This window comes from Chlamydotis macqueenii, chromosome 5 (genome assembly GCF_036417535.1).
Source record: "Chlamydotis macqueenii isolate bChlMac1 chromosome 5, bChlMac1.mat, whole genome shotgun sequence".
Taxonomy (NCBI): Eukaryota; Metazoa; Chordata; class Aves; order Otidiformes; family Otididae; genus Chlamydotis; species Chlamydotis macqueenii.
Window position 1 is genome coordinate 51,642,583 of NC_141560.1, and position 26,758 is coordinate 51,669,340.

Here is a 26,758-nt window from a genome sequence, read left to right on the forward strand (position 1 = left end):
TCAGCCTCAATTCCCACCCCCAGCCCCCAATTAAAAACAAAAAAAAAAAAAAAAAAAAAAGGTTTGTTCACTGCTGAAAGATTTAGAGAAGATGAACTCAGTTCACGCAGCAGGGTCTGAAATGAAAGAGAGCAGCAGCATTAGTGAAAGCTCCCTTTCCCTCCACGATAGCGAGGTGGGACACAGGACTTGCCCTCCTTGGACAGCCCTAAAGAGCAGGCAGCAGCTGCCTGATGCTCAGGCATGACCGTGTCCACTCCACATCACCCTGCCTCTTCCTCTTCCCCCCCCTTTTTTTTTTTTTTTTAGCACAGAGTGCACTGTACGGAGAAGAGGCTGGTGCATTGAGTCACACCGCTTGCGATATGCTCATCACATTTGACATCTCCCCTCCAGACATGGGGTCAGAACTCCCAGGGCTTTGGTATTAATAATTCTTTTTGTGTAGTTTTTTTTTTTTTTTGCAATGACCAGAGCCTGGCACAGGCAGGCCTGCTGTCCAGCTGAGGCCTCTACCTGGCATTGCAAGTATGCATGAATAATAACTGATCAGTGCTTTTCCTGGGTTGGTTTTCGGTTTTAATTGTCTGAGATGAAAAAAGGAGAAAAATGCTATCAAGGCGAGGAAGGAGGGAAAGGAGAAATAATTACAATTGCATTTAGTCAGTGATAAGAATGGCTGCTGAGCTGGGCTGGGTGGTTTCCAAGCACGGTCGGAGCCAGCTTCAATTTCATAGCGTAATCTTTCCTGCGCCCTTAAAATAACTTCTCCCTGCCCCCAGGGTGTCACAGGAGCTGAAGAGCGATGTGCGCCACTTCCCTGCGCAGCCCCATGCTGCTCAGTGCTTGGTTATCATCCAGGGGCTGTTTTGAGAGCAGCGGCATCAGAAGTGTCGCACCAAGGCACTGAGTCCCAGCCAAGAGGGCTGAAGGAGAAAGGAAGGGATGCTTTGCTGACCCAGACCTGTGGTCTCCCTGGGAAAGCAGCAGGCTGGGGAGAGCTCACTGTTGGAGCTCCTCCTTGGTGCCTGGTGAAAGAGCAGCTTCCCTGAACCACTGGGCAGAGATGGGACCTCTTTATTGTCAGATCTAATTGCTCATGTGAGATGTATTTACAGAAGCAACAGTTTGTGCCCAGCACAGCAGACAAACAGACTCCTGTTCTGCCAGGCACCCTTTGTAATCGGTGGGGGCTGGGGACACTTTAATGCAGCCGGCATCAGAGGCCACAGTTGCACCACAGGCACCAACCCTAAGCTGGGCTGGGCTGGGCTGGATGGCGCCTGCCGGATGCTGAGCCCCTGTCCTGCTCCCTGAGGTCCCATCTTGACACCGCATCTCCAAGTCCACAAACACTGTGGCAAGGAGCAGAGGCAAGAGTGGCTGGCCAGATCCAGCCCACTGCTTGTTCTCACCCACGCTATGTGAGCAGGGTGAGGGCACACGGTCCTCCAGGCTGGGCATGCAAACTCTTGGGTGTGATCCTGGCACATCACTCTCACTGTCATCCCACAGCTTGTAAATCCAGGGCTGCTTCCAATTGGGCATGCGGCCATGGGGGCCAAGCTCTCCCCTGAGTGAGACGCGCCCCATGCACGTGCAAATGGGCTGCCCATCTCCTTGGTCTGCAGGAGACATGACACAGGCTCTGAGGTTGCTTTGGAGGTTACATGGTGAACTGCTTTACGTGTAGTTGTACCAGAGGGAAGGACATGCCAGAAAGTTGTTCTTTGCCTTTGCAAATAATGTCAAGGATTGGTTAAAAGCAGCCAGGACTTTGAAAAACAGATTTACAGGCTCTTTGCTGCCTGCTATTTTTTTTTCGAGGTGGAGGCCTAGGGGGAGTTTTGCCATCTGGGAGAGAGATGCAGCATTAGGAAAATAATGCAAACAATTTCCGGCATTGTCTCCATCTTCCTGCAAAAGCAGTGGGGATGGGCAAGCCCTGGCTTCCAGTTATGTGCAACACCTTTTGTTTGCAGGTAGCCTACAAGCCAACCACACTGAGTAGACATCCCTCTCCAAACTGAAAAATATATCTCCTGTTTCTCACCCTATGCCCTTTTCTCTTCCCTGACACCAGGCAGTAGGAGAAGATATGCTTGGAGAAGAGCTCATCAGTAGGGAAAAGCAGCACTGAGTACAGCAAGTTACAAGGGAGCTGGTGTGTGGCTCCCACTTCCCCTTTCTGAGGGGCCATTCAAATTGGCTAGTGCTGGTCAGGCGAGATGAGAGTGTGGGTTTGGTTACAGCCTGTCTACAACGACGCGGTATCACCAGCACTGGGACGAAAGGAAACCCACACTCATCTGACTTACAGAGCTCTCCGACACAGGACACTGTCCCCGTAGGTAGCCATCAGCGTTTCCTAAGCGTCCCAGCTGAAACTAAAACTCTCCTGGCTACTATTAAATTCACGGTAGCATAATTTTTGTATTTCCTGCTTGGAAGAACAGAGAAATCCACCTAATTTTGAGCACTCCTAAGCGATGAAGGTTTCTGAGCATTTACATATTGGGTCTCACAAGGCTTTTGATGCAGAGGGAAGTGTTTCTTTCATTTTCCAGATGTGGAAGCTGAGACGTGAGGCAGGCATTGCTCAGTAATACCTAATTAGTGGGGAAAAAAGTAAAACCCAGTCACCACCAGTCTTGTGCTTTAACATCTACTCATAAGTTGTTGTCTAAAAGAGGAAATGCCTAATAATTCTATTATTCTGTAACTAGGAGAAGAAGACCGAACTTTGTTCAGCATCCCTGGAAATGCAGACCCTCAAGAACAGATTTTTCAGCCCTCCTACCTGGATCTTCAGCTCTCTTTCAGAGATCTGAATACAAGCCATATTTCCCAACTAGTTCAGGACCCAAAATGCCTTTTTTTTTCCAGTCTAGTCCTCAGCAGGATTGATTGTCTTGTTGCAAGACTGTATCTAAAACATCTTACTATTACTGGCAGCAATCAATATTTATAACCACTCACAGTGTTTATTTATAAAAAAAATCAAATGTTCCAACCAGGAAGAGATGCTGTTATTAATATCCAGCATGATTAATAATCACATTTGGAGTTGCAGGCAGGCCCACGCTGTCAGACTCGTGCACTTTGCTTTTTCTAATGGCTCTGCAGGAATTTGAACCATAATATGTTTCATGCACAGGGACAAAGACGTTTTGTCTCAGGGAAGGAGTATGTGGATGTTTTTGAGTTAAAGAGCCAGTGCTGCATTGAGAGCTTCACAAACACACCATTTTGATCCCAAGCCCATGAGTCTGCCACGTCTCCCCAGTGAGGGTGTATCGCCTCCTGTTGCTGTAGACTCAGATCTGAGCAGCAGATTCGCAGCTCGCTGAAAAATGTTACATCCCCCTTCTGTGTCAGGGCAGCTATCACCTGCTCTGCTCCTCTGCCACCCACTGGAAATACCTCAGCCAGGCAAATGGGTTTGCATCTCCCTCCCTGCTGAGGCTTCTCAGCTGCCCAAGGTAAGATGAGCTCCACGGGAATGATGTTGCCTCAAATCAAGAGAAGGAAAACTCATACAGCCCTGAGCGATGCTTTCTTTTGTCCTACACCCATTCCTTCAGTGCTACCACAGACACTTAGGGAGAGAAGAAGGAATATACAAAGCTGTTGTCAAGGTATCAGATACAAGGCCACTCGGCCCCACACCAAATATTAGGTGGTGAAGTAGGGACAGGTGTTTCTGATGCAACAAGCCGGTAAGACAGCAAAGTTCGCTCCCTGTCCTTAGCGCTGGGCCGTGCAAGGCAATGTTTGCCCACCTGTGTGTTGCACTTTTCCTGCTGCAGGAGGTAATGACAATAAAATCAGAGGTAGTAAAGGGACAGAGTTGCAGAGAGACCGGTGCCTTGATTACTTCCTCATAGCCACTTGTCCTCTGTGGCACTGCTTTATTACCAGACCGGCAAAGCAAGTTGACTGAAAAGCCAATACGAAAATGAGCTATATACGACAGATGCTGTCTGCTCTGCTATCAAACATCCTGTTTTGCACAAATCTGGTTATGAGAACTGCAGGAGGGAAAAACAAGGAGAGAAACCTTCAGGCTTGCTATTCCAAGGCAGCTCTCAGCCAGTGCTGAGCCAGTCTTGGTACTGCAGTGTCTCTCTTCAGGACACATGAGACCTAGCAAGGCCCTCTGATAGACTGGGACAGCCTTCAGCCTTCAGGTCCACGCTGTCTTGTACCTTGGCTTTTATATTGAGCTCTACAGGCTGGGAGAAGCAGAGCATGCACTTTTTTGGGGTCCTCTTGTGCCAGCCAGGCTGGGGGATATGGGTGGCAGGACAAAGAGGAGAGGAGCGAATGAACGCAGTATTCCTTGCAATGCGCCATAGACCAAAAGCCTTACAGTCCAGATCCCGCAAGCCCACGGGGCACACCGCAGCCTTTCTGCCCAGACTGTCTGGCAATAATCTTGCATTTTAAATCCTGTTAGACACAAGTAAGCTGTGGGATAGTAATCCAGTGAAGAGTCGGTGCAAAACCCTCCAACGTCAAGCATTATAAACCTCCCCGATCCTCTGCGCTTCCTTCCACATCTGTATGCCAAGAACTGTCTCTTGTTAAGCACCTTATGTTCATGTCCTACAGGGTCTCACAAACCTGTTGCTCTCAACAAGGAGCACCTTTCCTTATGCATGTGCATAGGGCTTAGCACAACAGAGCCCCACAGCCTGCCAGACTTGCTATTGTCAAACAAATAATAGCTGCAACTCATTTTTTAGAGGGTTTAGAAACAGAAGGGGGGTTGCAGGATGACCACTGGAGACTGCTCTTGGATTGGCACATCCTTTGCTGTTCAGAGCTGCTCACAGAGGGACCTGACTGAACTGGGATGAATGTGAGAGACTTCTCAAAGCCAGAGAGACTTCTGGGGTTTCCAGCAGCTGAGAGGAGAAGGAAAAAAAACAGTAGGTGTAATGTCAATTTGACAATGGAAAAAAAATTATAATCCCCTTAGGTGAGACATAGATAAATGCCTTGAGCCATTGGAAGGCATGATACAAAAGTTTAATGAAATAGATGTTAGTTGTCTGAGTTTCATTTGCACCAGTAATTCTCCTAGTGCCAGTTGCCGTGTATTGTCCTTGATACAATCAGGAGGAAAACAGCTAATCTGACTTGACAAACTCATTGTATCAGAAGTCATCTCTGCTTTAAAACATGTGTCATATGACTAAACACCCTACTCCTGGTACAATGCTCCCCACAGTAAAATTGGACGGAGCTCATCCTCAAATGCCCTGCCAAAAATACTCCTAACAAAGGGCAACAAGAAAACATAATTCAAATGAGGGACATCTGTTCTCAAATGTTTGCTGATAATGACTGGATCAAGTGTCTGCATAAAGGATAATTATTTTCTGCAGATGGTTTGATCTGGTCTTTTAAACATTGTAAAAAATCCTCGTCCAGCCACTCAGTAAAGTATGTGGGATTTTGCTGCAAAAGACCTCTTTCCTATCCCCTGCTACATTTTCTAATGCAAAGATAACTAAAACTATAAACAAGTAAAAGATAAACTGTAGGTGTTAAAGACAAAAATTCAGTTTGAACACAGACAACACACATTTTCAAGTTCAGGTCTTCCATTTCTTATATTACATTGCTGGATACCCAAATAATTCTCAGAGTGAAGTTTTTTTTTTACAGGAGAATGGCAAAATGAAGCAGTTGCGTGTCATGCAAAGGGATCCCAAGCAAATTTCAGAGGGAAGGTTAGTTCAACAAATGATGGTGCAATATAGTTTTTCATACAAAGTAATTCCACCATCTTTCCTCAAGACAAAGGGATACAAAAACCCCACAACTGAGACACGTTCTTATTCAAGCGTCCCCGTGACACCCCCTTGCAATAATTACTAGCTGCTGGATAATGCTGCTCTGTTGAAACTGTCCTCAGAGTCAGTGTGATGGCTGGAGACCAACTCTTCCTCCCTGGCTGAACGGGGCCACAGGTGGGTGCCTGTGGGATGAGGGGCCCTGGAGACCCCCACAGCAGCAGCGCCACAGGGCTGGGAGGGCCTCCATGCCCACGACATGGCGGGGCAGGGAAGGAGAGGAACGTCTCAAACAAGCCTCTGAAAGACTGTCTTTCCTTCAGAAAGCTGGTGACCTCAGGGAGTCTAGTGAGGTAACCCTCACTCTCCCATAACACAAACAATTTTTAATTAAAACACGTGCCCAAAGCATGTGACCACCTCCAGCAGATCTGCCTCTGTAAACATCTCCACCTAAGCAGGTGCTGCTGATGTGGGAAATCGGTGAGGAGGACATCTGTCCCGTCTCCTGCACCTCAGTGATTTTCATGGAAAGGATTTCTCCTCTTTATAACAGTTAGGATCGTTTAGCTCTCTAAGAGGTGTGGTGTCGGGCTGTCTGTGGGTGTGGGCAGGTAAAGTCCTTTCTGGTTTTGTGGAGCTAGTAGCTGGTCAGTTATTTTTGCAGTAAGAGGAACTGAGAAAGGAAAGATTTTGAGTCAAAGAGGAGATTCTGGAGCACAAGGTGCAACCAGGATCGGAAAGGACGAGGCAGGTGAGGGAGGCAGCCAGCCTGTGTCCAGGTCCAAGGCTCTGGGAGTCTCTCAGGGTCGCGTGAGGGGCGAGAGGAACAGCGGTCTCCATTGCGGGAGCGGCTTGGGTCAATGTCTGGTGGCCCTGCGGGAGCTCCAGGCCTTCATCACCCTCACGAATTAACGCATTTTGTATTGCACACGGGGCGGTGTAACTACCCCAGCGCCACCTCAGGGGCCCTGACAGGGAGCTCCTCTTAGGGTGCCTGCGGCATAGCAAGAACTGAACCGCTGAGGCCCAGTGCTGGACAGCGAAATCCCCCCAGAGGGGAATGAGCAACGCTGGAGGGCCCCGGCTCGGTGAGCAACAGCCCCCAGCCAGGAGGAAGCGCCTTGGGGAACCCGGGATGCCAGGGCCCCTCAGGCCTTGACCGACCGCGCCCGAACTACATTTCCCAGCGTGCCCCGGGCGGCGGTCGAGGCCCGGGGGGGGGGGAGGAGGCGGGTGCCGCTTCCGGGTTGGCGGCTGGCGGCCGCCAGCGCCGTGTGTTTACTTCCGGCCGCCCCAGTGCGCGAGTGTCAGGCTGAGGAGGGGACCCGGCGCAGCCTGGCGGCCGCCCCGCCCGCGCCTTCCAGCCGGAGCCGGGCAGCGGGGGAGGGAGCGAGCGAGGGAGCCAGCGGGAGAGCAGCCCGGCCCCGCGTCCGCAGCGGCGGCGGCCCCCATGAGCGGGCGGTGAGCGGGGAGTCGGCGGCCGCGGGAGCTTCCCAGTGCGGCGGGACCCAGCCATGGACTGGCTCATGGGGTGAGTGTTGGGGGCCCCCCCCCCCCTTCGCCCGCCCCTCTTCCCCCGCGGCCGTTGGGGGCGCCAGGGCGAGCCGTTGGGCGCCGGAGGGGCGCCCGCCGAGCGGGGAGGCGCCGACCGCGGGGTGACGGGTGGGTGATTGGCGGCGGCGAGCGGGCTGCTCGCGTCCTGCGGTGACAGCGGCAGGAAGCCCGGGAGCCGGCGGCGGGAGGCGAGCCTCGCCGGGTGGAGCCGGCTGCGCTTCAGGGGAGCCGGAGGCGCAGGGCTGCCCTCGCCTTCTCCCAGGCGGTCGTTCTCTGAAAAAGTAACTTTCCGTTCTTTTTGGGATGGGGGGTACAGGAAGGCCAGGCGTTGCTCGTACCTCTGCAGCAGAACATCGCTTTAAACCCAAAGGCTTGCCAAGGTTTACATGGCTGTCTGTGGAGAGAGGAAGAGGAGACCTCGGCGGAGATTACAGCCAAGGCAGAGCCACGCCAGGGGGCTCGGACAGCCTGGGATTAATAGTGCTAATTACACGCAGACAGAAGGCAGAAAGCGCTTTGCTGCTGGTTTTAGGTCTGAAAACCTCCGTGCAGGAGAGGGGGATACGGTTGATGGGAGTGACCTGATATGCTACCAGTATCCCAAGCAAGATAAACTCGGTTATTTCTTGCATGAATTGTGCCAGTGACCTGCACTCAGGTGAACTGTGAATAATTACGTTTCAAAATCGCATAAACAGTAGATTTATGCTTCAGCAAAACCGGTATTGCAGTGATAACTTGCTGCCCTTAGTATCTTCTTTACGGTAGTTTGGCCCGGTTCCTGAATGTGATCTTTACCGTCTAGGTCGCCTTCTTTTCTAATGTGATGCGCCTACAATACAAAATAAACTGTGTTTTCGCAGTTGCTGCATGTGGTGTATTAGAAAGATGACTCGTGTGTGTGCGTTGTCTCTTGTCTGCAGCTGAACTGTTTGCTGGTGAAAGTACGGCACTTGTTACTTATCTTCAGACTAGATGGGGCCAACTCTTGAGATAGTTGTCAGTACCACTTACGTTTTACTGTAAGTTTGACCCCTCAATCTAACGGAGTGAATGCTGAATATCTGTGGGGTAGATATTGATGACTGGGTTTTCCTCCGGCAGGCTGAGCAGCGGAAATGCAGTATTTGTGGCCTGTGAAGGGGTCTGTCTATATGCCGTGTACTGCAGCGCTTGTCTTGTAAGTCAGAGGGCTGTGCTCTATTATTACATGGTCGTAATGAAAACATAAATGACAAGCTTGTCTCAATTTGTTTCATAAGAACCACAAAGCACAGGTGGTCTGTTATATTTACTTTGTGACCTTTGGATGACTCAAAATGCCTCCGTTATGCAGTTGTACTTATTTTGTGTGAATTCTGTTGTAAAGCAGAAAAGAAGCAAGGTTTAATTTAGCCAAACTCTCAATATGTTAAAGTGCTGATTTTCTTACAAAAAATATCTGGAGCATTTTGAAGTTGCTATGAAAAAAATGGTGTTTGTTCTCTATTTTTTTTTTTTTTACCCAGGGTGGGCGGATCCGTCTATGTGTGGAAAAAGAGTTGCCTGTTTTCACCATTGTAATGGGAATGGATCCTGAGTCATTTGTGCATTGCTCGCATATTCTCAGCTATTTCCTGATACGTTTCTTGCCTGACCAAACCCAGCATTGTCCCACTGATGCTCTTAATGTTTTCTCCTTTCAAACTTTGTTCTATTTGTGTGAATTTGGGGAAGGGGTTTATGGCAGGAAAGGAGAGCATTGATATTTTGAAGGGGAAGATGTAGAAAGCCTGAGGCACCCTTTTTTGTTCTGTCTGGGTTGTGGCTGCTGTTAGCAGCTCTGTGTCTAAATGGAAGCATCCTCCTTGCTGTTTTGAGAAAAAAACTGAGGATGTTCATCTGCCAGGGCAGAAGTTTGGGTAATGTCGCTTGTTCAGCCTTTCTTTCAGTGAAAACTTCAGCTATTTGGGTCCTTGTATGAGAAGGGAAGGGCTGCAGAAATAGTAGGAAAACAGGTCACTCCCAGTAACCCATCAGTTTGCGTTGATGCCTCTGGAGAGCAAATTGCGTTAGTCTGCTTCTTGGTGTTGTCACTCTTTTTTGAAAAAGTGTCACCACTAATAAAAGTTGCTGTGATCTTTCTTGTTCCTAACTATTTGGTAACAAGCTGGTTTGCAGTTACAGCTTTCAATGCACTTTCCATACCCTTCTTGTACATGTCATGTTATCGGTTGTGCTTTCTTAATGTTTTGGTGTGAGAAGCACCCTGTGTTTTAATTTCGTAATACTGAGAAATTACCCTTGAAATGCAGTTGTGTTAAATTAGGCAGCAGCAGTAGTTGCTTCTGTTCTGGATCTCTACACTTCAAGCTCGTGTCGCGTTTATCCGATAGACGATTTAGAGCAAGATCTGCTTTATTCTTTGCTGGTCCTCCCCTTCACTTGTGGTCTCTCAGAAAGTGGGGGAAGGGTAAGTTCTAATCATACCACAAAGGGCAGCAGCCCAAGTGTCTCTGATCGCCTCAGAGTGCTTAATGTACAAAAAACGGAAGCTGAGGCTTATAAACAATAGTGAATTTATTACGGATTAACAAACAACTATAGGCTTACGTGGTCACACAGCAAAACTTCTCTGGGTGCTGCCTTCTGTTCAGTCAAGTGCTTCAAAATCCAGTCAAGTCCTAAGGAAGAAAGCTGAAAAGAATGAGCTGCTGGCATGTTACAGTGCTCAGTTTAGCACCAAAATAAACCCGAAGTATTTTCTGTGGTTGGTGAATATATTTTACCCTTCTGCTGAACATAGCCTTAATACTGACGCTGGTGAAAGACTGTGGTTTCTTCAATGTATTCTCTCTGTTAAAAAAAGACCATTTTTGAGCTTTTTTTGTTGTTGTTGTTGTGTGTAGGATGTATTTTCAGTGCAATTTTGACTAGAGATCAGTGCTACTTAATTACTTTACTCACCAACATCTGACTGAGATCTATATTACTCTCTTTGGAAGAGATTCCAAACTTTTGTGTTACAAATAGCGTTGATGTGCTCTTGAAGTTCAAAGTAGCAACAAAGGCATTGTTCCTTCAGTTGTGAAACTTGCTTTTAAATTTGTTTTAAAATTCATAAAAAGGAGTAAAATGTATTAATGGTACTAGTAAACGTGACATGGTGTCAGTTATTTTTAATCTTCAGCTATAATGTCTGATGCTGCAACATATTTTTTCCTAATAGAGAAGGATTGTGTACTGTAGCCTTTTTTTGTGAAGTGCTATGTGAAAAAGGAGAGAGGAACAAACTGTTTTACCTGATAAACACAGAACGTGATTTAGGGCTCCATCTGTACTATAAACTTTGTAGTTTAGCAGGTTAATAGACTGTGCTGATTGAAACAAAGAAAACTGCAGCAATTTAACATAGTTGTGATGGCAAAACACCTGTATTGGATGCATTTTAAACTGGGGAAAAAAAACCACCTCTGCAGAAATAAGCTGGAGAGCTTTGTATAGGCTACTTAAACCTTCAGCATGTAGGCTAGGCCTATGAAATGGGACTCTTAGTGAAGGAAATGGACGAGGAGAGTTGAGATCTTTCATTTTTAACTTCGCAAGAAATCTCCTGTTTCAGTAAACTACTGGCATTCCCTCTACCTCTTATTGAATGCCTCTGAGCGCAAGAAAAGCTCTGCATCCTCAAGAAGTGAAATGCTACCTCTGAACCCTTCAATTAAGACTATTTTTTGCTGAATGTGTATCAGTACTTTCTCTGCATCAGAGGACTCTGTTATTCCAGGATCAGTGTAAGCATCTCTTGTACTTGTAAGCTGCAGTGTCCACTCCTTTCACAGGGACTTCTGACACCAGTAAAATGTCAGTGCCCTCACCCACATGGCTTGGTTTCACTCTGGTGCGAAGGACTCTTTTTCTGAGGGAAGACTGCAGCACCTAGCAGCTTGTTAAAAATAAAATTTTAGAAGCAAAACTTCTGTTGTGTAGAAACTTTTTTATTCTGAACAGCAAAGTGTCTAGCTCTTGCGTGGAGGGGGGGGATGTATGACAGTAAGAAATAAGTTGTGGGAGCATGCTAACTTTACACAAATATATTATCTCTCTGCCTTTCTGTGCCTTACAGTGGCTTGACAAAGATTCACAGCTCCTTTTCCCAGACTTAATTAGAGCATAAGTGGAATAAAAAAGAAGTGGCTGCATGCAATAGGGGTTCCTCCTGTCTTTAGTTTTTAAGTTGTAGGTCTTGCTGTCCATAGTGTCCTACCATCTACTGCTCAATTATCTGTTCTTTCGTATGTTGCCCTGGTGACTTGAGAAGGAGAGCCTAAAAATGATTGAAGGCTGTCCTTTGCTCAGATCCCACATCTTCAGCTTTGAGGACAATTAGAAAAGCAGTGGCCTAGAAAGATCAGGAAAATACAGATGGCAGAAGAAAAAAGAAACCTACTGATCAGAATATTTGTCCCTGAAGACAGCACAGACAGATTTGGTCTACTTGGGTGCTCTGTGATCTGCAAGACAGAGCAAGTGGCTATACCTGTAAACTGAAGAATGTCTAATCCAGTGCCTTCACACTTGCAAATTTTACTTTGTAATGTCAATTAATCTAATATAAACACCATATATATAGGTTGCCTTGCATAGTCTTCATCTGACTGGGATAGGTAGTTGGAAAGTGTGTTGTATTAAGACAGCCCAGTAACTATGCAAATTTATCTTGAGTATATGCTATACTGATGATTTTTAACAAACAGTGGAAGAGAACTTCTCAAGGTCTGCACACTGCTGGATTTGTCTAGTATAGAAGGCCTGTGTGTCACGCATTTATTTTATTTAACTATAACTGTCAGGGGCTTAAAATAAAGCTAGCAGTTTTTCCACTTGTTTTGGTTATAGGATTTTGCCACATTATCCCAGCAGTGATTTTGAAGGCTACAAGAAAAGTAAGACATACTGGTGTTTTGTTGTCTTCCATTCTGCATTTATGGAAGTGTCTTTAAGAAATTTCCTCATATGCCCTTAAGACACTGTCCAGTTCAAGATACACTACGGTGAAATATGAGTAATACTGTTATGCAGAGAAGTACTAGCCTTAAGCTAGAACAGCTAAGGACTGGATGTGGGAAAAGCACACTAGTATTCTAGTTCTGAGTCAATAAAAATCTAATACGCTAATTTTTCAGCCCTTAGACTAAATCTTTGTTGCTTTTGAATGGGATGCATTATCACAGGATCATAGAATATCTCAAGTTGGAAGGGACCCATAAGGATCATCAAGTCCATTAATTGTAAGGGGTGCATCTTGTCGTGGGAACAGTGAGAAATCACACAGCATACTTTGCTGTCACCTTGGCTGGTGCATAGGACAGTTGAACCAAGAAGACTACTAGTGTCTTTGCCTGGCACACCTTTATATAAAAAAGGTAGCTAATGATTTTTATTTTAGGTACTGTTTGAAATTTCCTAATTATAGCAGATATTTCTATTAAGAGGAAGAAAGGAGAAACACTGCAAGTTCTTCAGGGGCTGTAACCGTAAGGAATGTTTTCACCTTTCTTCCCTTTAGTCATCTTCAGTGAAGAAAGTCTCCTGCCTTTATAAGGCAGTCTTCCCACTAGAAGCTGTGCTGCAACCTCTCACCTTTCAGAGCTTGCACAGTGTGTGTATTTGTTCTGGTTTTTAACTGACCTCACAACAGGTGTTTCCCTTGCATTACATTCCCTGCAAATTCTTGGCTTTACAGGCCATTTTCCCTTCTTTGAGGGAGCTGAAAATAACTCAGAACCGGTAAACCAGACATGTCCAGGCCCATCAGGCAGGAAATGTTCAAGTGTTCCTTATTTACTTCTATTTATAGGTGTAACATTACCTATGGAGTCCCAGGTTGTTCTCCCCAGATAAATCTAGGTCTGTCTGTGAGCTGCTTGCACTCAGTTCACTGCTTACTTATGAAGCTTCGATATTATTTCATACACTTACCAGACATGAGCAGTACCTCTGCTCATGTAAACCAGAAGTTAGCTGTGAAAACAATCAGTGTAACGTAGTCTGTAGGTAAAATAATATCGCCATTAAATATTGACTTGTAATATTAATTAGTACAGTAGTGGAAAGGTGCTGTTAGTTTGAAACATGAGTTTCCAGGGCTATCATAGTTGTAGAAAAGGAGTCAGGACTGGAGGAGAGCAATTTACACTTTTCAGGCATGTTGTTCCCTTATGTGTCTTTGGTTCTGAAAGTGCTCCGTTATATCACTGAGATTGTCACTGTTAAGGCTTTTTTTTCTGTAAGGCAAAACAAATTAAAAAGAAACCCAAATCTGCAGAGCCTTGCACTCTGACGTGTCCTAATATAGTTAATTATTCATTTATTGGAGAAAATTCCAAGTAAATCCTGCATTTTGAAACCTGTGTTACTTTATCAAACCACAGAATTTGTATCAGTTAGGCAGTTACTTTCCTTTGGTCAGTACAATGAATACTGGTTTGTTCTTATGAGAGCATTGTTTTTCTAACAGGGATTTTATGGAGGTACAAGAAAAGTAGATCAATCTCAAGGTCCCTAAAGTAAAATGAACTATTACTTGCCTTAGAAAAAGAGTTGAACATTCTGAAAGGGTAGCAATACTCCTTCCTTATGTGTCTCTGCATCCTACCCTCCTCCAGTATTCAGGAAGGCTGATATGTGAAGATGCTCATCTGACTGAGAAGTAATTTTTTTTTGTTTGTTTTTCTCCTACCTTCTTTCCTCTCTTTAGGTTAGTTGTCAGTTCAATGAGTTCCTGCAGCCTGTTTGTATAGCTACATGAATAGCGTTATGGAGCTGGTGAGAACATAAAGCTTAGGGAACACTTTTTGGTGGCTACAAGAACTTAAATCAATTTAATGTAATCATGTAGTAATATGATTATTAGTGGTAATTACTCTGGAAATAATTAGTGATTTTCTGATGATGTATCCTTCTGCTTGAACTGTTTGGAAGAACTGCAGAAAGTCTGAAAATAAGAGATGCGATGACTAGGCTGATACCTTGGAGCAGGTGATGGCCTCAGAGAACTGTCAGAGTTGCTGTCCTACTGTGTTACGTTCAGTTTATGGCTAAGCTGTAAATATAGTGAACTGGATATTTGTGAATAACTCCAAATTTATAATTTGCTCTAAATGATGTGTCATCTATCTGCGGAAAGTGCTGGTTCTGTCATGGTGTGAATGTGAAGGTAGGCGGTATTTTGGGTGCCTGGTTGAATCCAGCAGTCTGATTCCAGAGACTTTTCGGGAAGCTTGGTTCACGCATGGTGGCCTACATAGCTTTGCCATATTTTGCTGGCAGTTTCCATCTGTTACATCTACTGGATGTGGGCCCAGAGCAAGCATACTTGAAAAAGTAAAATTAACAAGCGACTGCAGTTTTTAGATAGCTATGTATACAAGTTTGAACTTGGTGTTGCGAGATACGCATATTCTGCAATCATTGCTGACCTATTAAACAACTTTAATGTGGGTTTTTGCTAATGGAATACTACTGAAGTAATCTTGTGCATCATTTTTAACCCATGTTTAGCCTTCTACAATCAGTGATAAGGTTGTGAAGCTCACTTGCTAGATTAGGTTTTTTAATACTCTCCTTAGCAATTTTTCCACTTGTCTTATTCTTAATTAATTAAGAATTATTTAAAATTAATTAAAAATAGACTGTGCTTAGATTTATAATTAATAAATCTGATTTTTAAAATTTGTTTTTGCAGTAATGTTTCCTATAATATTATTGGAGACTTTTATATTAATGAGACTACTTAAGGAAGAACTGTTGCTTCATGATTTTGTTCCACCACTTCAAACGCTTGCACTCCAGGAGCATACCTGCTCCTGAGACAGTGTGCAATAACTTTAAATAATTGAATTTTGGAGTTAGAATGAGGATGTAATTGTAAATGGCTGAACAGCAGCACTATGATTTTAGCATTTGGAGGGGAAAAAAAATGGCAATTTTCTCTGAAGTTAGTTTCTTTTTATTCTGCCAGCCATGAGAAGCTGGTCAGGGTGCAAGTTCTTCACACAGTCCACAAAGCTCTGTTTCTGACTATGGCAAAAGAACATTGAAACGCAGGGGAAAAAAACAAAACAAAAAACAAACAAACAAAAAACCCCGAAATAAACAAAAAAAAACCAAAACACCCCAAAACCGAACCAGAATTTAAATACAATTTTCAAAACCCTGAAAAATGTCAGAAATTAAACTGGAATCAAGACAGGAATGACTGTCGTGAGTCAAATTCCTTCTTACTCTGAACTTTCAAAGAGTAAACGCGTTAAGCTAGAATGTAAGCATGCAGAACACTGTTTTTAAATGATCCAGGTCTGGTAACTGGAGCTCTTTAGAATGTATCTGCATGCTCTTTTTTTTTTTTTTTTTTTTTTTTTTTTGTTAATTGAATATTTTTGTCATCAGTGTTCAGTGATTGGATCACTGCTGTCCCTTCTCTGCACTGAAATGTGTAAATTTTTGGGACTTTTACCTGAAGTGTCTCCTAGTATTTATATACATGAAACACATAATTTGTGTGAAACAGGTTGAACAGAGGTGACCTTGAGACTGAATTTTTTTTTTTTTTTTTTTTTTTTTACCTGCTTCATTTTACAACCTTAATGTTCTTTGAGGCTAGAATTTCCTAATTTAGAGAACTTTTCTTTTGTATGGTTTCTCATAAAACAGCAGGGAGCTGATCAGGACAGACTTTGTTCCAGACAGTGTATCTTAACAGGTTATGCAAAACTGGATGGAGATGTTTTTTTACAAGGAGGTGTTTTGTGTCTACTTTGCGGATGGGCTCAGGTTACAGAGTTAACTCTGTGGTTTCAAGTTTGTGTCAAGTGTGATAAATGGTAGTAGCTTTCTTTTCAATCTTCTCTCTGGTGATATCCACTTGTTGCTGGAACTCCAGTCTGTAACATTCATGATTGTCATGTCTAATAATGTGTTAGTGTGTGGCTAACTTTCCATCAGATATAAAAGGGACCAAGTTTGTACTGAGGGCTAATAACTTTAATTAGACCAGCAGAGGTACTTTGGGAAGGAAGAAAAAGCTTCTGGGCGTACCTGTATCTCTTATTTATGTTAGTAGGGTGTCTTGAACAACACCATGTTAGTACTACAGCCCTGTGTCAGCTGAATAAATTTCACTTGCTGATTTCGCAGGGGGCTGGTACCTTTTGAAGGAGCTGACCAGCCTACATTCAAAAAGCCACAGGTGAGCACTGGTCTTGCTGTTTAATGTTATGTGAATCTCTCCTAGGAAAGGAAAGATGTTAGAAATGGGAGTATTCGCTCGTTCTAGTCAAGAATATCCAGATACTCAGATGCACCTAATCCACTCCAGTGTCATCTTTCCTTTTGTTCTGTGAGCCAGCCTTTTGTGGTTCATTTGCAATTTCTGGTTGGGGTGCATGTGCTAACCTGCAGTTCTGACGTATTGATGGGTCTCATCTGTGTCTCCTTTTTGTTGTAGCCAGATAGTGCCTTTTTCTGTAATTAGCTGATTTTTGAGGTTTGGAAAAAGACTGTTTGGTAAGAGATGAACAGAAGAAATAGTGAAGGAGATACTTCAGCCTAGTGACTATTGCTGGTGGTTTTTTTTTGTTGGTTTTTTTTTTGTTGTTGTTCAATTCTAGTAATCTTAACCTTGTTAAGCAGAAGGTCGGTTGGGCGCCCCTCTGCTACTTGATTTTTTTTTGGCATTAAGGAGTACTATTTCTTCTGCACAGTATTCCTGGATGGGCATCTAACAATAGTTGTTCTCATTGTGTTCCTTTCTCACTTGATTATTGTGATGCTGTTGGTTATGAGCCATTTTTGAAGACTAACCTGAAATTTCAGGTTTTTCTTTTGGATGTACTTATTAATGTTTCTTATTAGGCATATGATAGGCTTTTACTGTGTGGTCCAGTATAGCTCAGGTTGTAACTTTGAGTGCTATTCAAAATGCTGAATTTGGTGATTTGCATTCTTGTAACCTCAGAGTGTCTGTAATGAGGTTGTCTCTCTTGCCCCACCCTGCTGAATATGAAGGTACTGGCCCGAGTCACTTGAGCTTGTTGAGGCTTGAGCTGGTGGAGTGAAGTGCGATGAAAACTCATCTATGAAAGGGGAGAGTATGTGTTAATGCTTGTAATGCACAGCTAGGTATGTAGCTGCAAGTTTATAGGCAACATGGTTGGTTTACTTTCTAAAGGGTAGCCTTCCTGTTTTCACACAGTACTGTAGGGTGATGTTTTTTGTTTTGTTCTTTTCAAAGTGTTTAGAAGTGTGTTTTCCAGGTTTGTTTCGGGCAGGATGTGCCCAGTCATCCACTAAAATAAAATATAGGCAGCTCTGGTATAACTTTACAGGTAGGCAAAATATTACTTACTTGTTAACAGACTTGCATTTTCTCATTCTTGTTAATAGAATCAATGCTTTTGTTTAAATCAAGTTCATCTTGGTTTTAGGTAGAGTGAAAACTTACTATATTGACTGATTGGGAACACGTGAAATTAGTTATCTTGTTAATGGAGAAATATTTTCTGCAGTTCATGAAACATATGCAATATAACTATCCACTGCCTTGCAGGACAAAATCACTTGCTGTTTTTTTTTTTAAGTAGAAATGTATGTAGTCCTTTTTCTAAGTACATAAAATAAGAAATAGTCTTGCTTAGTAGATCTCTTAAATTCCCATGTTTAAACATATATCCTGAAAAACTGGCTATTTTTTTTTTTATTTCCTACTTTACAAAAATTTCTTCAGAAGGAAGTAACTTTATAATAAATACAGACTCATTTCAGCACATTAGTTCTACTTGTTTAGGGTGTGTCAACTATCTACAGTATTTCTAAGCCAAGCCAAAAATGTAAAATAAAAGGGTGTTAAATATTTCTGTGGGCATCACGAATTAAGCTATCATGAAGGTTGCTTAACTTCTGAATGACAACTTCCATGAGTGTTTTAATGTGTTTTAGCAGATACAATTAAAATTCACTCTTAACTTTATTTGACTTCCTGTGTAGAAAACCTGAGAGTGCTTGAGAGAGATCACCAGACTGATGATCCACCGTGTTAAGAGCAGCCATGCTCTTAAAGTAAGCAGATGGAATTTGAGCAGAGGAAGCAAATACGGGAAGAAGGAAGGTGCTTATACATGTAATAAAGCTTTGCTAGCGCATACATCATCACTTCCCGTCTGGGTATAATAAAGGAATAATAATTATTTTTCATTATTACTAAGACCTTGATATTTTTATAAAATACTGCACACAATAGTATCTTTGTAGAATCACTGTTTGTAATTGAACTGTAGATGTCAAAACAAATGCATGAAGAACTTGGATCCGGAGAATTCCGTTAGGTGCCTGACCTGAAGGAGTAATTTATCCTTCATCCAGATAAACGTCTGTGGCCAGATTCATCACACATGCACATTTTGCAAATAGATGCCTGCAACTTGCTGTCCATGTGTCACAGTGTATTGTCTGTTGTGACTTTTCAGTTGCCTGTGGCTGCGAACGTTATTGCCTGCCCTTTAATCCCATGGCCAGTAGTTCTTGTCCCATGGTTTGTATGTGATACTTTCTTCTGCTTGTGGACTTAGCACACTTTTATTATAAGGTGTGGATGTGGCTTGTTTGGGTCTGTGACTTTACAGACAAAGGCTCTAGTCTTAGTTATGCCAAAAACCGGTGTATCCAATTTGATGGTATCACAAGTTAGGCCAAAAGATACTACTGATCAGTCTCAAGGGCTAAGACTGAGAACCACTGATGTCTTCTGATTGATGTGAGATTTGAACTGGAGGGCACCTAACTACCAGATTGGTGCGCTCTTTGTGGGCTACACAGTACCTGAGTGGGAAAGAACCTTTGCTTTCTGGAGGGCTTGCTTTGATAGTGTGATGGAAAGGAAAAATGATTGGGCTGAAATGTGCAACTTCGTGCAAAATTGTGTCCTCTGCCATTTCCTTTGAAACTAGAGTTTGGTAACGGCTCTGTGGTTGCTGCTATTTTATGTCGATCAAGTACTCTAGAAGTCAAACTAGACACCTGTTAAATGAGCTATGAAAAAGTACAGGAGACTTGGAGGAGGTCAAAGGCTGTTGTAATGAGGGAGCCAGACTGCGTGTGCAAACCAAATTCACCAAGAGCTTTTTGTTCTTCGCAAAGTGAAGTGTGAAGATGTTCTTCTTTCTCCCTATTCCTCTTAATTCTACAATCCGCTAAATCACTTACACTTTTTAAAAATGGTGCACAAAGTTTTGCTAGCTAGATGGAGGGAGAGTTAATTTCACCTGTTTGGCATTGCTGACCAAACAATGAAATAGATCTGGTCTGTATTAACTAAAATAATGCATCCTAGCCTTGGTATGTTTTGGATGAAAAGTACTGTATCATTATGAAAGGATGTGGCCAAGATGAAGTTTCTCAAAGGATCTAACTGAAATTGACTGTCCCTTTATCTTTTTGCTAGTACATGCCCAATTATATGGACTTTTTACATGCAAAAAAAAAAAAAAAAGGCAGGACCGAACAGCTGTGGCAACAACTAATCCAAGTTGGATCCATGTTCCCACTGAAAGTAATAATGTGGCTGCTTACAGGAACTCTTGTTTCCCAAAGGTCCCTGGAGACTAGCGATGTGGGTGGAGTGCACAGGACATGAAGTAAAAATATTGTGAGATAAACCTGTCCAAAAAGGAGTCTAATCTCTAAGGAAGACAATGGTTATCATATAGCCATGGGCTACTCATTAACTCAGGGCTGCTAAAACAAATATTATTCTAGAGTGACAGCCAGCTACTAACATGAAACTATTACTTTTAAATCTCATTTTGGATTTGCTTCTTTGCGCCAATTTTTTTTTTAATTTAGTAGTAAAATGACAATGTGAGTATCACAGCAGGTGTTGTCTCAGACCTCCAAAGAAAGAATGAATTATCCGCTATGCTCTTGTTGCAAAATCAAATCCAGAAGAACTTCAGATTAACTGGGTTTCAGGAAATACTTATTCTGCTTCATCACGTGGAAAACAGCAGGTTCAAAAGTGGGGCAAGAATAAGGCAAAAGTGGGTTTAAAGACAATTGACTTGCCAGCATACTTTTACAATACAGAACAATTTTGGTGTCTTGCATAACAAAAAAGGTTAGGATACTGATAAATAGGAAGAATTTTTGTATACAGGCCATAATTGAGCTATGGTTTGGACTGTATGATTCACTAAGGTAAATAATACAGTTCTGTAAAGATTAACCACATTAGCAAGTGTACTCGCTAGGAGAATGCTGGTTTTCAGTCCGTGCATCAAAGCAGAGTAGTTGGAGCCAGGAAGAAATTTCTCTTGGGATATAGTGTTGGACAATTAGCTGCATTTCCAGAGATTTATGGAGTCTTCTGAATCGCTTTAGTGTTGGCCATTGTCAGAAATGGCATACTGGGCTTGTTGTTTTGTATTATGCATGGTCCTGCGATGCAGAGATAGATATCCAGAGCACATTTACATAACAGCAGGGTAAAGCTTAACCTTTTCTTCTGTTTACCAGTACCTCCCCTTCCAACATATAGGAAGTTGAAATACTTCATAAAAATCTCATTGTTATAGAGGGCCAAAAATGTAACTCCATTCTAGAATAAGTTCTGTAACGCTCATTTCCAGTATCCGTTTCTTCTAACAAAAGTATGAACTGTATTCGTTGGTGATTTGATTTTAAGTTTGGAAAATTCTAAGTAGTACTAATGGAATACTTTTCCTCCTGATTTTTAAGTCGGAGCTATTTGTGCATTTGCACCTCTGTGATGTGTCTTACAGAAAGATTAATAAATTCATAACTCTTCTTCATTGTTTTAAATTAATACTTTTGGACTAACGTCAACTTTTTCAGATTTATTATTCATTATGTCAGCTTTCTTGTTAGCATATTTCATTCTTGCATTTATTTAGAGGCCCTGAATTACAGTATCTGGTTCCTAAGGATGATGAAGTCACTCTTCCTGGTACTTACTGTTCCCTATTGTTGAAATGTCACCCTTGGGACTGTGACTGTCATTAGACATATGTTAATCCTTGTAGTAACTCTTAATGATATTGATAATGCAATGATAATGAGGGGAAAAAAAGAAATTGGTTCTTGGGGGAGAAGACTTGAAATTCCATGAAATTAGAAGTATCTCAGGATGTTAGTATTGAATCGTGGTGGTGCTCTTCCTTTTATTACTAGTTTTCCAGAGGTGAAAATACACTAGCTTTTTTTTTTCTCCCTTCCCTAGAAAGAAGTAAGAATTAAGATGTGGTCTGTTTTAATATCAGCAAGAATAGAATGTAAATTTGGAAACAAGACCACTTGGTTATATGTATGAGTTGTATTTTTGATCTACTGTTGTTTTTCTAATCTGTACTTGCTTGGTTTTTTTTTTTTTTATTAAAGCTCCTTCTTAAAAACAAATATCATCTTGGACCTGGGATGTGTTTTCAGAGATGCCAGATGGTACATTGGCCTTGGTCTGCTTGAATCTGTAGTGCTTCCTGAACAGTTTAAATACTTAAAACTTGCATACTCCTCTTGGCTATCCTGAGCTGAAGCTTCTAAAGTTTTAATAAACTTTTGTCACAATCTAAAGGCTATGGTGATATTTTGTGACTTTTAAATGCCAATATAATGTTAATGTTTAAGCACAGTTTGCTAATTATAATCCTTCAGTAGGAATTACTTTTCTGGAATCTGGAAATATGCATCTGGAAATATGAAGCAAAAAGATTATTGAAGGTGCTTTCCCTAAATGTAATTGCCACTTAAAATTATGTAAATACTAAAGAGAATTTTCCTCTCCCTTTAAATGCTAATGGTGAGGATCCTTGATAGAAAAGAATAGTAATTACTTTTTTTTGGTCTCATTAGGTGAGTACTTGGTGGTGGTTTGTGGGTTGTGGGGTTTTTTTTTGTGTATATGCACAAGAGAGATCTCAGATGTAATCTAAATACACTTTATATTTTTAAAGTTTTACAGTTAGTAGCATGCTAGCTTAATAATCCTAGCTTTTATTTATGTAGTATAAATACAGGGGAAGAGTCTTGATCAGGAGACATGTAAGTAGTATCTAAGTATGTAGATGAAGAAAATACGATTCTGCTGGGTACTGCGAGGAGTAATGTATAACCAAGCCAGTTCAAACAGCTGATCAGTTGAATGCTACCTCTGATTTGTTGGTATCGTGCTGAGAATAAATCAAGTTTGTGTAGTGACTGGAAATGACCTTTTTATATTCCTTGGAACTGTTTCCATTTTACGCTTTTGACAACCCGCTGCTCTTCCCTGGCTTCATTCTTTAGTAGGATTTAAAACAAATTGTTACAAAACCATTGTGTACACGTTACAGTCCACACAGTTTTTATGAGAATGTGCATTGGTTTAGCTTGCTCGATTCAAAAGATAACTAAAGTATGACAACATCCAACATTTGAGTCGTGTACCCCAGTTCTTCCTGATGAGATTCCATTTCCTTAAAAATACAGTAGAACTTAACTTGTTCAGGTATTACATTGTCCAAAATCTCTTAGGTGATCAAGCACTTAATCCTCTCCAATGGATGACCTCATCATATGCCAAGGGAGCAAATAAGGCAGTAGCAGCTCTTAATGAGCCTTTATTATGAAAAGTTGTGCAGATTTTGAGTGCTGTGTCTCTTTCATCCTTTTTTTTTTTTTTCTGTAGAAGGTACACCTTTTACCAAAATGAGCCAATAAATAAGTTGCTCATAAATTATGTGGATAAGAATATAATATAATATAATAAATCATGTCGAAAGAAAAGCTATCTGGATTTTTAGCATGGCTATATGAAAGCAGGAGATCCCCTTTTAGAGGGGAGAACTGTTGCTTTCTATTGCTCTAGTTTCTCCCTCCAGTAAGCTTACTGAGAATGGCATTTTTCTTGCTGCACCTTACAATATTAAAAATCAGAGCTGATGTATGCATGAACTAGGAATGTTTCTGAAGACTGATTATCTTAAAAAAGCAAGTAATGACATTGATATTTTATGCTGATCTGTGTTAGACTACAGCTGTGAGTGTTCTCACTGTTTTGGATACTGCAGTAAATGAATTTGTGTTCAAAAATTGGAATGATTGTCCCTATGCCACAGTAGCTTCTGCTTGCTTTAATTCTTATTACTGTACCTATGAGGGAGATATTTTTACCCAGTATCTGACAAGTGAATACAAATTTCTTTTGTGTGTGTCATTGTCATAGCTTCCTTGTCATAGCTTGATATTACGAGAACAAAAGAAAGCTAGGGACCCTAGTGAGAATGTTAGAGAGGGATTAACAGAGCCTCGTAGCTATGGAGTTAAGCTGAGCTTCTGTTTTCACTGCCAATGACATCTTGATTTATGCATGCTGGGGATGTTTTTAAGCACAGAAGCAATAGGAAATAAGACAGTTTGCTTCTAGCCTGTGTTTCCTGTAGGGCTTCTTGGCTTTGCCTTCCGGTTAGACAGCAGCATTCAGAGCGTAATCTTGTTGTTCTGTCCTCTCGGTGCTGTTTGTGTTGCTAGTTATGTAAGGCTCGGGGCTTGGATCTGTTCTCCCCTAGTCCAAATCTTCCTTGAAGATGTAAGTTGGGAATGTGCATGCAAAAAATCTCTCGTGCGCATCCTGTTTTCAAACTGTGTTATTTCCTTCAGGCTTGTGCTCCTACTGAGAATGTGGCTTGAAGGATGTATTGCGCTTGTCTCTGACAAAGTTGGTGCATGCTAAGGACAGAAGTCCGTATGTTCATAAATGATGTAAGAGTTGAACAACTAACAAGGTTGTTTTAACCCCTGGATGTATTTACAGCTTTTTTTAGAAGTATTTTGTTATGATGCAGTTATCTAAGAAGTCTAAGTTTGTGATTCAGGTTTTTTTTTTTTCTCAGAGTGCGTATTAAGAAAAAAAGTAGCCTGGTAGCAGTTTGAGTATTCACGCTGTCATTATGGAACAGTGAAACCACGGATGATCTCACACAAATACTGAAAGCAGCAGCCTGGAACAGAAACATAAACTACTCCCTTCCTACTGCTTTATTTATTTCAAATGTGCAGATTGCTGACATAGGCAAGCCTGCAAAGTTGAGATGGTTTAGCCTTAAAGTAAGCATTAACTACTGTGAACACAAGCCTTCTTCCATTACCAGCCACTTCTGAGTGGCCTGTTGCTGGTCACTTGCTAAAAGGTGACATAATTTGCAATTATAATAGTGTAACGGCCTATTCCTGACATGCTGAAATACTTCTGAGGATTTCAGCATATGCTCACTAGGAATATATTTGTATGATTTTGCTTATGAATTTAATAGAATGGCGGAATGATTAATGGAAATTAAGTATTACAAAAGGAGGAGCTTTTAGAATGTGTCAAAGAAGTTTTACTAGGAAGATCACTGGTATTAACCTCTAGCCCTGTCTCACTGATCTTTGGTTTTAAATTGCTAATACAAGGTACTGATTGGGATCTTCCCATTCAGTGAAATCGTATTGCTTCATCTCCATTTGTAGGCCACTGTAAAACAACCTCTTAATCTAATGTAGTTACAGTGTTGATAAAAAGTAAAATATGCCTTAATCTATGAAAAAAAGTGTATCAGCCTAGAAGCTTTCCTGGTCCTTTAAGTATGATGAAACAATAAGACTATTTTTGCTACAGAGAGAATTTAACCATAATACTGCATTATGGATTTCATCATTCAGTCCTTCCGTACCGTTATGCCACTCATTTCTACTATTGTACCTAGACTTTGTACTGTACCACCTAGAAACTGTATTATATCTTGGTTTCCAGCTATGCTAAAATTTAGATAATTTTTTTTTTTTTATTTCAACAGTGTTTGAGGCTGGACATACTGAATGAAATGGCACATTTATAATACATTTTGTTTAATTTTCTTAATTTTTTTCCTATTAGAATTTTTGCCCTTTACTTCATAGAATCATGTAATAGGGTTGGAAGGGACCTTCAAAGGTCATCTGGTCCAACCCCCCTGCAAGGAGCAGGGGAATCTCCAACCAGATCAGGTTGCTCAGAGCCCCGTCCAACCTGGCCTTGAATGTTTCCAGGGATGGGGCTTCCACCACCTCTCTGGGCAACCTGTTCCAGTGTTTCACCATCCTCATTGTAAAAATTTTTTTCCTTATGTCCAGTCTGAATCTACCTCCTTCTATTTAAAAACCATTACTTCTTGCCTTATTGCAAAAGGCCCTACTAAAGAGTTTCTCCCCATCTCTCTTAAGCCCCCTCTAGGTACTGGAAGGCCGCTATAAGGTCTCTCTGGAGCCTTCTCTTTTCCAGGTTGAACAGCCACAACTCTCAGCCTGTCCTCATAGGAGAAGTGCTCCAGCCCTCTGATCATCTTCGTAGGCCTCCTCTGGACTTGCCTAACAGGTCCACGTCCTTCTTTTGCTGGCAGCTCCAGATCTGGACACAGTACTGCAGGTGGGGCCTCACCAGAGTAGATGGGCAGAATCACCTCCCTCAACCTGCTGGCCATGCTTCTTTTGATGCAGCCCAGGATGCGGTTGGCTTTCTGGGTTAAAAATGCACATTGCTGGCTCATGTTGAGCTTCTTGTCCACCGTCATCCCCAATCCTTCTCCTCAGGACTGCTCACAATTCATTGTACACCCAGCTTGTGTTTGTGCCTGGGATTGCCCTGACCCATGTGCAGAACTTTGCACTTGGCCTTGTTGAACTTCATGAGGTTTGCATGGGCCCATCTCTCCAGCCTGTCAAGGTCCTTCTGGATGGCATCCCTCCCTTCCAGTGTGTTGACTGCACCACACAGTTTGGTGTTGTCGGCAAACTTGCTGAGGGTGCACTCAATCCCACTGTCCATGTTGCTGACAAAGTTGTTAAACTGGGATGGTCCCAATACCGACCCCTGAGGAATGCCACTTGTCACTGGTCCCCGCTTGAACATCGAGCTGTTGACCACAGCTCTTTGAGTGTGGCCCTCTAGCCAATTCGTTATGCACTGAGTGGTGCATCCATCATATCCGTGTCTCTCCAGTTTAGAGACAAGAGTGTTGTGTGGGACAGCGTCAAATGCCTTGCACAAGTCCAGGTAGATGATGTCAGTTGCTCAGCCCTTGTCTGCCAATGCTATAACCCTGTCATAGAAGGCCATTAAATTGGTTAGGCACTATTTGCCCTTAGTGAAGCCATGTTAGCTGTCACCGATCACCTCCTTATTTTCTGTGTGTCTTAGCACAATTTCCAGGAGGATCTACTTCATGACCTTGCCAGGCACAGAGGTGAGGCTGACCAGCCTGTAGTTGCCCGGATCTTTCTTGTTCCCCTTTTTAAAATGAGGTTTATATTTCCCCTTTTTCCAGTCAGCGGGAACCTCACCAGACTGCCAT

At 42.4% G+C, this 26,758-nt stretch overlaps 1 protein-coding gene across 1 annotated transcript in view; it reads left to right on the forward strand.

Moving 5' to 3' along the window:
* Positions 1-7,090: 7,090 nt before the first annotated feature.
* MOB2 (MOB kinase activator 2) overlaps positions 7,091-26,758 on the forward strand; it is a 125,174-nt gene continuing 105,506 nt past the window's right edge. The window contains exon 1 of the mRNA XM_086749932.1: positions 7,091-7,338. Within this exon, the coding sequence (XP_086606058.1) occupies positions 7,322-7,338 (17 nt within the window). The 5' untranslated portion in view covers positions 7,091-7,321. The remainder of the gene's footprint in view (positions 7,339-26,758) is intronic.